This window comes from Prionailurus bengalensis, chromosome X (assembly GCF_016509475.1).
Source record: "Prionailurus bengalensis isolate Pbe53 chromosome X, Fcat_Pben_1.1_paternal_pri, whole genome shotgun sequence".
NCBI classification, from domain to species: domain Eukaryota; kingdom Metazoa; phylum Chordata; class Mammalia; order Carnivora; family Felidae; genus Prionailurus; species Prionailurus bengalensis.
Genome location: NC_057361.1, coordinates 12,240,222 through 12,252,903, shown reverse-complemented (window position 1 = coordinate 12,252,903; position 12,682 = coordinate 12,240,222). Strand labels below are relative to the sequence as shown.

General features: G+C 39.3%; 1 protein-coding gene across 1 annotated transcript in view; it reads left to right on the top strand.

Moving 5' to 3' along the window:
* CLTRN (collectrin, amino acid transport regulator) overlaps positions 1–9,387 on the top strand; it is a 31,672-nt gene extending 22,285 nt beyond the window's left edge. Inside the window, exon 6 of the mRNA XM_043570178.1 lies at positions 8,560–9,387. Coding sequence (XP_043426113.1) covers positions 8,560–8,716 — 157 coding nt within the window. The 3' untranslated portion in view covers positions 8,717–9,387. The remainder of the gene's footprint in view (positions 1–8,559) is intronic.
* Positions 9,388–12,682: the final 3,295 nt, after the last annotated feature.

The window sequence follows — 12,682 nt, the reverse complement described above, 5'->3', positions numbered from 1 at the left end:
GAGTTTGGCCAAGTATGTGTTCAACTAAATGTTTCTCTGGGGGTTTACTCCTTTCCATATGTCTCACTCTAGTTGCTAGCAGAAAGGAATCATTTTAAATGTTGGCCTTTGTAAATTTCTTTTCACAAATGATAAGTGCTCTAGAATAAAGGAGATTTATGTCTAGTGCCCAAACTAAACTCAGAGATTAATATCAAGTTGTACTTGCTCAACTTTCTTCATGTTGGCATGGCATGTAATGCAGAGAGCCTTGGAACGAGTTGTTAATTTGTTTTGAGTTTTTTTCGAATTTTAAGAAATATTCCCTTGCAATGTTTGAATACTTACGCTTAATATTTTTAAGTTTCGTATCAATCCTAGAATGCTGTGATCCTATTGTTTCTAAGGATCGTAACTTCTGTGAATGCGCTTCATCTCCTTGGTTCCCAGTTTTCTCACTAGCACAATATAGTATAGGAGTTAGAAGAATGGACTCAGACTGCTTAGATTCAAAGTATTTATCTCCTGGATTCTGCTCTTGTATGTAATCCATTAACTCTATGCGTATCAGGGAGCACAGGCAATGAGTCAGGGAAACCAGGCTCAGGGGAATATGGTTTGTGGTGCTAGAGTCGAGTTGGTTAAATCTATCTTTGTTGCCTGTGCATAGATAACTCTTCTAGAGTGACAGTCCAGTGTACTGGAAATAATGAACGTGGTGGGGTCAAAAGAGTTAATGCAGTGGTGTGCTTAGAGTGGTGCCTGGCCCGCAGCGAGCGCTCAATAAGTGTTAGTTCTATTATTTTATTATCCTGCCATTTGCTGGTCTTCCAGCTTTGCTATCTCTTTCCTGCTGAGCGGATTCTGCAGTAATATAATCACTGGGTGTGTAGCGTCATAATCTGTTGCCTGGGAGAAGTGAGACTGTTGTCACAACCCTGCCTTCGCAAATTCATTTCGTGTTCAGACTAGGAAAACAGATAGACAAATCTCTTGCGTAAACCTGGAGAGCATCACTAATTGGCAAATATTGTCAGGACAGTTATGACAGCCTTCTGAATATAAATTGATTTGTTGTGTTTTGAGTCTGATACGCTCTGTGGTGGGCTTCTCTTGGGCAAAGTATTGCTTTGAAGGTGTGGAGAGGGTGCAGTTTGAAGTGGGAAGAGCCCCGATGATTGTCATGATAGCCCTTTCTAATCATGCAAGAAGCAGGAGTTGCCCCCAATGCCTTTAGTCCTGAGGAAGACAAAGATTTGTCCGACAATCCAATCCATACATTGGATAGTAATGAACATGGTTTGCGTGATACAGACCTTAAACTTAGAAGGACAAACTGCAGAGTCATCTAAGTTACCATTTTGCTTCTGTGGAGAAGAGTGCCACTGTCATCTAAGACATACACATACTTAACTTTACTGTTGAGGAAATTTTTCAAGTAAAGCTTTGGCAATTCTTCTGCCTGGGTCAATAACATCATTACATTCATTATTCATATACAGTCATTGGAAGCCAAACTAAGTGAACTCAAACCCCAGCTATACCCTTTAGCCAAAAGGCCTCAGTCAAGTCATCTAATTTCCATGGGACTGTTTTGCCATCTGTAGTAGGAAGATAATATCTCACAGGGCTTCCATGAGGATTGGGTGAGATAAATGTATGTGAAGTACCTAGGATATAGTAAGCTCTAAATAAACAGTAATTATTATCCAAGCAGAGCTTACCCCATTTCTGTGACTAAGAGATGCTGAAAAAGGATCTCTTTTCTGTCCAGAAATTGCCATGATACTGTAAAAAAAAAAATTTCTAGTTCAGTGGCTCATTGCTTGGGACTTTAGTAGTGAACACATATTTTAAAAGGCAAATGACACCACAACAATTGTTATTGTTATGGGCTAACAGCTAGTTAATAAAGCTAAAGTACTGACAAAAAAAAAAGGCAAATGACCTTATTAGGGTTACTGTTTACTAGAATAGTGGTGAACTGGTTAACTAGCTTTCTAAAAAATACTCTGATTTGTAGCATTTGTTGATTTCCTATCAAGTATGAGATTTCTGAATGTTTAACAACCACCTCTGGCAAGCCCATGCCAGCCAGCTTCCACACACCAATGCCACCTCCTTGGGAAATAATTTGAGGAAGATGCTCCTTTCTCTGTTACCGTCTAGTTGAGAATAGCAGTTTTTGGAAATGAGAGATTTGTTGGAGGAAAAAAAGTTGGAAAAAGATTTTTTTTTTTTAATTTTCTTTCAGGAGATACTTAGGCAGCTGGGTAGGTGGGCAGGTGTCCAAGATGGACTGCATATACTCCATGGTGACGTCTGTACTAGATCTGTGTCTAGCCCCAGCCCACAAGCAGATGTTTTAGATCTCTGGCCAGCTTTATGATGATGGCAATGATGATGACAGTGATGGTTGTAATGGTGATGGGGATGTGATAATGATCATGGTGATGAAGTTGTGATGTGTGCTTTAGTAGAAAGAGCACTGGCTCAGTACTCTTGGTTTTGGGTTCTGATCTCAGGCCCCGGTGTTTACTAGCTGAGTGGTCTTGAGCAGGTGACATATGGAAAACGAGGATAATAATATTTTTCTTAAATAGCTATGATTATAAGGAGACAAAGTCAGAGAATACACACAAGTGCTTTATACCCTGGAAAGTGCTATAGTAATGCAAGTTACTAGCATCACCATCAAAAAGCAGGTAAAAGCCCTAACTTTATATAACCTGGGACTGTGCTATAAAAGGAGAGTCACAGACGCAGCATGATTTCAGACTTGCGTGTATATAGTAGGATTGGTTTATGAATTCTGTATATGAATAGACTGTAATAACGTTAGGGTCTTTGGAAAGGATCTTAACAATGATCTAAATTCATCTCTCCAGAGGCCAAGGCCCAAAGAAGTAAAAAATGTCTTATTCCTTTATCAACCATCCACTCTGTCATAGGAGCTCTAGTATGTATCATAGAAGATACATACATAGATAACATGGATGGGCCTTGCCTGCAAGGAGATTATAGTCTTGTACTTGGTAACAAAGCCACGTTAAGGACTCAGGACATAAAACCCTAACTAATGCTCACAGTTGAGCATAGTCATGAGTAAATTCACTTGGTTTATTTCTGGTTTTGTTTCTATTCCTATAAGGTCATTAGTAAACAGGAATACTTTTCAGTCTCTACAGATATTGCTTTTCACACGAGGGGATGGGGCTCAGCCTACACACTTTCATTATACTGAAACTTCACATTCATGTAAAGTCTTAATTAAGTCAATAGTCTTAAAAATAGATATGTACATAAAATCAGGAATGTTATAGCTAATAATTGTTTCCCTTTGCTGTTCTTAAGTGTACATACTCAATAGGAATCAAATACGTGTTTTGAGTGAATCCTGGGGAGACTAAATTAGAGTTCTAGTTTACTGGTGAGACCAATCTTGTTCTATTCTCAAAGACAAGCTGCTCTACATATTTGAGTCTTAGCTCCTTCATTTGAAAAACAGGGATAATAAAATCCTTATAATATTGCACATAATAATCCTCATACTATTAATAATAGGAACTAAATGAGGTAATGTATATAAAGCACTTAGTCTGGTTTCTGTCACATAATAGATACTAATTATTATTAGTATCCCTACTGCATGGCAGACATAAAGCAACCTGACTAGAGTCGCATGGTTAGAAAGTAGTAGTCACCGTATTTAAAACCAGGTGGGCTGGATCCCAAAGCCCATCGATCTCACTGAACTGTGGTGCCCACTGAAATCATTCCAGTAACGCCGATATTTTCCCCAGGAATCACTGGTACTGATCATGAGGACACTCCCAATTCTCCAATAATTAATTCTGTTCTGTTTAAAATCATATTTGTCTGTCCTTTGTTGTTTTCTGGCTATTCTTGGGCCTTGGCTCTTCAGCTCTGTCTTGTTTGAAAGGAGACAGAAGTATTCTCTGTGCTTTTAGCCGCCACTACTTTATTTTGAACAAACCCTGCTTCTCAACACCCCCTAGCTCCGAGGGTCAGCTGATGGTTTTTTTGTCTCCTCTTTTGCCCCTTTTCTGTCTGGATTTATGAGAAATGTCTACTTTCGAGGCTCTTAGGAGCTAGTTTCAGGTATTTTAGTTACTTTCTAAAAAATCCTCCTGAACCACCTGACACTGCAGGAACAGCAGAAGTCATTAACACTCAATTTTATTTTTCAGGAAAAAGAATTCATGTTTTTAGCAGAACATCAATTCAGAATGATCCAGAAACATGGTTCAGTTTTCTTATTGTTAGTAAGAGCAATGCACAGGCAGTGAGTCAGTTTATTACAGGACCTACTATGAAATGTGACAAAGTACTATAGTACTGTTACATAACCTTTGAGCCGCTTATCGTGTCCAGCCAGCAAGTTACTGACATTGCAGTTTGTGAAGCCCAGCAATGCCAAGACTCAGAACAATTGGATCTAAGGTCACAAGAGCACAACATGTACCTAATTTGCCACTGACACAGCTTCATTAGATATACTTCGGTAGCCATTTCACTCAATCTTTTTGGTTGAGAAGTCCTTCCTCTAAAGGAGACAAACTTGTCCTCATCTATTTGCGTCTTTCTTTTTAGTTCCTCCCCATCCTCTGTGATGCCTCATGGATTAGTTTCATGGTTCAGAGGGGGAGGCAAGACTCCTTGCAGCCATCTACATGTGTCTAGCTCTCTGCAGTTTTTCATCTAATGTTTTATCATCGATAAAAACACTTTCTTAACTAAGGAAACTGACAAATAGATGCTGGCAACCATTATTTCTAAGACTACCACCTACTTCAGAGTGCTGCATCCACTAAGATTTTGGCAAGATGAGGGGCGCCTGGGTGGCTCAGTCAGTTCAGCATCTGACTTCAGCTCAGGTCATGATCTCATAGTCACGAGTTCGAGCCCTGCATTGGGCTCTGTGCTGACCGCTCAGAGCCGGGAGCCTGCTTTGGATTCTGTGTCTCCCTCTCTCTCTGTCCCTCCCTCCGCTCAAGCTCTGTTTCTCTCTCTCAAAAATAAATTAAACATTGAAAAAAAATTTTTTTTAAGTTTTGGTAAGATGAATTTCATACTTATATATGCAAATTTTAGAGTAAGATTTGACTGTTGAAAATCTATTTACTGTTGTGGAGAATTATTATTCACTTCAAGCCCAATGAGGAATGAGTTTTGGGGAAATTGCGTGAACTATACAATTTTAATGATAATTTATAAATATGCATTTCTTTTTTAAATTTTTTTTAAAAAAATTACATCCAAATTAGTTAGCATATAGTGCAACAATGATTTCAGGAGTAGATTCCTTAATACCCCTTACCTATTTAGCCCACACCGCCTCCAGTAACCATCTGTTTGTTCTCCATATTTATGAGTCTCTTATGCTTTGTCCCCCTTCCTGTTTTTATATTATTTTTGTTTCCCCTCCCTTATGTTCATCTGTTTTGTCACTTAAAGTCTTCATATGAGTGAAGTCATATGATATTTGTCTTTCCCTGGCTAATTTCACTTAGCATAATACCCTCCAGTTCCATCCATGTAGTTGCAAATGGCAAGATTTCATTCTTTTTGATTGCTGAGTAATACTCCATTGTATATATGTATACCACATCTTCTTTATCCGTTCACCCATCGATGGACATTGGGCTCTTTCCACACTTTGGCTATTGTTGATAGTGCTGCTATAAACATTGGAGTGCATATGTCCCTTCGAAACAGCACACCTGTATCCCTTGGATAAATACCTTGGATAGTAGTGCAATTGGGTCGTAGGGTAGTTCTATTTTTAATTTTTTGAGGAACCTCCCTACTGTTTTCCAGAGCAGCTGCACCAGCTTGCATTCCTAATAAACATGCATTTCTTACTGGAGCTTCATCCCTATTGAAATATCACTCCTCTTTTTTATAATCCATAAAAAATGGGAAGGAAGATGAGTGAAATTTGGAGTTTTTCCCTTTTATTAACTCTTTTCTTTTCACTTTAGGATGAGGACTGAGTCTCTTTGAGCACACAGTAGTCACTCAAAGCATAGTTATTCAATGAATGCTGGATACTGTGAATGGAAGTGATATGATTGATGGTTATAGAATGTCCATTGCTTTTGCTTTCTGGAGGACATGGAAAGTAACAATACTCCTGTCCACCAGAGGAGAGGCAAGAGTATTCTAGTCCTCTGGTAGGTGACTTCACTTGGCTGAAACATGAAACTCTGTGCTCATCCCAGCCTGCCCTGATAGCTGATGGCTGAGGCTTAGCATGGCCAGTACAGTGTCTTCACCCTGAGGATGGAAAAACACAGGAGCTTATCCTTTACTAGGTCTCTGGAACTGTGACCTCCAGCTTCTAACCCAGCATTGGGCCTGTAGTGATAAATTGTGACACTTAATAGTGGCATATACAATAGCAAAATATTTTCAAGTGATGACGATGGGATCTACTGCATTGGAATGATACTTGACCTTTCTTTATGAACTTCAACTATTTGGAATTATCTAATAAACCATCAGCAAACCCTTGCAAAATCTATACTACTAATTTCTAAGGTAGGAAAACAAATGTTTTCCTCTATTCATTTGGAAAAGCAACAATACAAGAGATACAAGAAATATTATGTGTGTATGTGTCCTTCCTTCCCTCTTCTTTTCTTTCTTCTTTCTTCTTTTCTTCTTTCTTTTTCTGTGGTGAATCCCATTCAAGATCTACCTTTGCCTGCTGTCTAACTTGACCTACAGCATTAGTCCATCCACCTATCTGTTAATTTATCATCCAGCCAGCCAGTCATTGATCCATCTGTCTAACTAGGTAGCCAACTATCCATGTGTCTGTCCATCCAACTCTAAGCACATCACTTAAGTGCCTACTCTGTGCTGAGTCCAGATCAGCTGTTTTATAAAATATTTTAAAATTTGGATTTGTCTGATTACTTCCTCCTGGCAGATTCAGGTAAAAAAAATTGGTGATGGGGTGGGGTAGGAACACAGAACACAGAATTTTATAAATAAACAATAAATAAAATCTCAGTGCATCAAATCTGGAGGCACTGTCAATTTGTCTCATTGTTGGTGATGTTCACCAGATTTCTTCCTTGACAAAATACAAATATCTCTTTGTAATTAGTACACTGCTTGTGAGTGTGATACACTGAGACCATGTGAATATCCTGTTCCCCAACCATCCCTTACTCAATGGTTGAATATCCATTGATGAGCCTCATCAGAATGAATTATTATTATAGTGGTGATTTTCTATTTCTGTTACTGTTTCTATCTTAGTCGTCATTCTTTTGTAAATAAGAGCTCTTTCTTTTTTCTCCCTTCCTCCACCATATTCGTTAAAACACATTAAAATGGACTCTCATGCAGGACAAATAGGAAGCTCTACCTCAGTCATCATTGGGGCATTTTCACCACTTCCTCATTCACCAGAGACTCACCAAGGTCCTAAGGGACTTCCATAGTGGTGGGAGTCCATCCTGGTCACCACAGCAATACCCACCATTCCAGCAGTGTGATCCATTTGGGTCTACCTCTTTGAAGTTTCCACAGATTCCTGGAACAAAAGCATCTCTGGCAAGTCTGGGAGCATCATGCCCAAAATCATGCTTCTGTGATGCCCCAACATCTAACTTGTGATTAACCTCAGGGAAATTACTCTTCTCTGTGGTTGCATAGAGGTACCCACCTCTTTTTTTTTTTCTTTTACCTTCCTTGATAACAAGCATAGTTGGCTCAGTGTCTTGGTCTTTCACAAAAGACAGGAAAACCCTTTGAATTCAAGGCTACAGCTTTCCACACTCCAAGGAAATATTAAGGGTAGGGCTAGCAGAGTCTACAAAGGGTCTGAGAATGAGGAACTCAAAGATTTACAGTGTCATACAGAGTTTTTTCGGGGAATGATTTGGAATTTTAGCTCCGAGTTGTAATGTAATTAGTAAAGTGTGTTCTGAGTTCCAAAAGCCCAATTTACAAACGAATGCAACTATTTTGTAATGAGTAGAGCCAAGCAATGATATCTGCAATTTATAATGGTTACTTCTTTTCTACAAAGGAATATGAGTTTGGTTCTTGATGCCTCATTTCAATTTGATTTCCACCCACTATTTACAGACTATTTGTCAAATCCTGTGAGAGGAATTTGTTACTTTTTTAAAATTCAATTTTTGTTAAATTGTTCTCCTAGAGCTAAATTTTTTAACTTGCTATTTTACCACACATTTTCTTCGCGTTCCTTCATGCAATTTGTGTGTGTATACAAACACATTCATTCATATAAATATATATTCACTCATATACATATTCATGCATATTTATTTTAGTATTCTAAATAAGACGGCTTATTCTGATCAGTATGTATATATCATCCATGCAGACTTCTTATCTTAGTAGCAACTTTTCAGCTCATTAGCTCGTTACGATCTTTGAAATTTATTTGAAAATACAGAATGTCATCAACTATTTCATCATTCTAAGGTTCATCTTCCCTTTCCTACTCTCCATGTTTGTACAGAAGACCAGGATTTCTCCTCCTAGATCCCAATCATTCTTTCTGTGTGCATTTAGGATGAGCAAAGGACCAACTGAAGTGGATGACTCTGAAGATAAGTGTGAAAACACGATCACAATTGAGAATGGCATCCCCTGTGATCCCTTGGACACTAAGGGAGGGCACATTAACGATGCCTTCATGACAGAGGATGAGCGGCTCACCCCTCTCTGAAGGGCTGCTGTTTTGCTTCCCCAAGGAACTCAACACTTGTTTCTGCGCAACTGCTAAGCATTACAAATGATCAAAGGCAGATTGTATATTTTGTTTCACCATTCTTCTTTTGTAAGAAATTTTCAATGTGCATGAAAGTAAAAGGCAATCAGTTATATCCATGAAGACCTTTGGAATCATAAGCTGTTGACTACTCAGAATATTCCAAAATATTTCTCCAACAACACAATGTGTCATTGTAGTCATGTGGTGTCTTTAGTTATTGGTTTAAAAATGCATTTGTGTTAAGCATTTCCAGAAATAAGGTCAGGCCACTACATGTATTTTTTTTCACACTTTGAAGACCTAAAGAGAAATATTTTTTCCAGTGGAAAATACCTATAATATGGTATGAAAATCTTTGAAAGTGGATCCTTTTTGAATATTGTTTTGTATCACTCTGCACATGACTAAGAAATCAAGAATAGAAAATAATGATTATAACTGAGATGGATGAATATGGGAGTATCAATACATGAGGTGAAATTTGATCCTGTTATCATACCAATACTTGCTTATTCTCTATCAGTCTCTGATAGGGTAGCCCTGTTTGTTGACTATTTCTGCAATTTGTAAAAGTACAATCTATGTGAATTTAATAAAATGCTAATCATCTCTTTTTAATTATGCAACTGACTGTGGTCTGAGAGTTATTTTCATGCTGTGGAAGTCAGGAAACCTATTTTTTATTAGTTATGCGTAATCTATTCTACAACCCTAGAAATGAATTATTTTCGTTGTGTGTATCCTTACTTTGAAGACAACTTACAGTTAGTACACTTCATTACACTTCCAGATAGGCCATGATTCTTCTAAATTCTAATAATAATTTATTATACATTTATGAATAGAATGAAAATTTGCTGCTCAGTCTGCTACTGCTGTCACCCATAGTTGATGTTACCACAACAGTTTCTAACTCTCTCCCCTGACCCAGTGTTGTTTCCTGGATACAAACTCCAAGATGGGTCGTTGCAAGCAGAAGGCTTACTGGGGAATGCTCTCAGGAGATACACCTGTAAGAAGTGAGGACGGCAGGTGTGGCAAATAGACTCAAAGGTGTCTGCCATCTAATGTTCACACCTTCATGTAATCTCTCTCCTTGAGTGAGGACGGGACTGGTGAGTTGCTTCTAATGTATGGCACACAGCAAAGATGAGGAGACATTACTCCTGCAATTACTTTATATCATGTCTGAGTCTGTCTTGCCAGCAGACGTGTTTAGAGACTCTCCTTGTTGGCTTGACTAAGTGGCCATGTTGGGAAAGCCTACATGAAAGAAACTGTGAACAGCCTCTAGGAATTGTTGGTGGCCTCACAGCACTGAAGACAGCCTCTGACCAACAGCCAGCCAGAAGCTGAGGTCCTCAGTCCTTCAACCTCAAGGAAGTGAATTCTGTCAACAACTGCAGTGAGCTTGGAAGTGGATTTTTCCCCAGTCAAGTCTCCAGATGAGAATGCAGTCTGGTCAACACTTGGATTGCAGTCCGAGCAGAGGACCCAGTTAAGATGTGCCCAGACTCCCAACCCATGACACTGTGAGATGATAAATGTGTGTTTTTTCAAGCCACTAAGTTTGCAGTAATGTGTTATGCAGCAATAGGAAATTAATAGAGTGGGATTAGGCAGAGGGAGAAGTGACCAGCAACATGGTTACAATAGAGGCTTCAGCCAATCCTTCAAGGAGCTTAGGAGCTGAGGTTGTCCCTGATTCAGATAAGGTGGCTGGGCCTTTGTATCTCCACATTAGCCAGTCATGGCCATGGGTGCTCTCTGGGAGAGGATCTGCTGTTGGGAAAGGCAGTTCCCCGTGGCTGGGGGCAATTCCTATCGAAGGGATCAGCTATGAGCCTTCAAAAGCCAATGTTTCCAGAAGCTGGGGATGGGAAGGTGAGCCTTGAAGAGAGGGCCTGGTGAACCCCCAGAATATCCACCACACCCTCTCCAGTCCACTGGCTGTAATGTAGCTTGAATTAATACCCAAAATGCAAACCTGATCCTGTTGGTTCCTGACATAGATGCTTTTAAATGGCTTTTTATTATCCTTAGGATAAAGCCAGACTCTTTATTATTTATTTTTATTTATTTTTAAGTGTATTTATTTATTTTGAGAGGGGGGGGGGAGAGAATCCTAAGGAGGCTTTACCCTGTCAGCACAGAGCCCAATGAGGGACTCAAAGCCATGAAGTGTGAGACTATGACCAGAGCCAAAGTCAGATGCTTACTTGACTGAGCCACCCAGGCGCCCCAAAGCCAGATTCTTTAAACACAGGACCTTCTGTGGTTTGACCTCCACCTTCCTCTCATCTCTTACCCTGGTCTTCTTTCTGTCTCTCTAACTCTCTCATCCAATCATAGCAAATCTCTCACTTCCAGGCCTTTGAACAAGCTGTTCTCTCTACACTGTTCCCTGTCTCTCAGCCACTCTTGTAGCTTGTCCTTAGCCTTTCTGTCACTTAAACATCTTACTCCTCCTGGAGGTCTTTGCTGGACCCCCAAGCTATATGCTCCTAGATTGCCCAGATGATTATACTTATCTTGTTGTTCTACAGTTACGTTATATTTAAATGTGTTTTTGTGGAGAAAGGAGACCATAAAGGCAAGAGTACCCTAGGGCCCACAAAAGTCCTAATAGAGCCTTGTCCCCATGAACATTTTCATAACCCTCTTCACTTTCCTCCCACTTCTAACCAGATAGAATTAACCACTGCTCTGTAACCTTACCATAGCTATGTATCTTTTTAATTGAAATCGTTATAATATTTTACTTTATTTGTTTTTACATACCTGTATCTTCACACTAAATATAATGTTCTTGGAGGCAGTGTTCAAATCACCTAGCATAGTTCCTTGTCTTCCTCTTTCCTTTATTCTACAGTGGTGAGCAAAATCGAACACAATCCCTGTCCTCATGGAGCTGAAAGTCTCCATAGTCAGAGCTCAATCAACATGTGCTACTAAATAAGTAACCGAGGGGTGCCTGGGTGGCTCAGTTGGTTAAGCGTCCGACTTCAGCTCAGGTCATGATCTCACGGTTTGTGAGCTTGAGCCCTGCATCGGACTCTGTGCTGACAGCTCAGAGCCTGGAGCCTGCTTCATATTCTGTGTCTCCCTCTCTCTGCCACTCCTCCACTCGCACTCTGTCTATCTCAAAAATAAATAAAAACATCAAAAAAAAAAAGCTAAATAAGTAAACGAGATGGTGGCTCTTGCAAGCTCATCATCTCCTTTCTGAGAACAAAGGTTGCCCCTCTCCCTGTACATGGAGGAGTTTGAATTTGTGGGTGTGAGATTTTTGATTTGGACACCATTTTGACTTGGGAACCATATGCTCTTTAATATTATTAGGCCTTCCTCATTTTTAGTAGAGGAAGATTTGCTCTCTCAGTTGACAATATACGATTTACTAAAGAACCATTTTCTATCTTACATTTTCTTGAGCTCCATTCTCCAGAATAGGGTAGCTTTGCATATAGAAATGGTGAAACGTCATCAGAATTCAGTGTGCACTAGCAAGCATAATCCAAGACATGTATTCTCAAGATGGTGGAAATTGGTCTTAGTGGGAAGAACAAAAAGTTTAGATGTTACAATGGTTTATAGTCTTCCAAAGGACCACTACACATAAACAGATAAAAAGTATATCTATAGTATTAACATTTTCTGGATAAGCTATTAGGAAAAGATGTCTAAAAAGTCTTAGTAATGGGGAAAAAACAGATTGAGAAACACTTATCTCAGATAGGCTTCTTATTTTGAAGGCATGGGATAAACCAGTTTGATCACTAGATCATTTTCTTCACTGTCGGTTTATTCTGATGCTGAGGGGATTTATTCCACTTGCAAAGGTCTGCTCCACTAAATATCCTTGTTGGGGAAGTTTTCTATGCTAGCAGAAATGTGCTATAAACTTGACAGTCAATATAA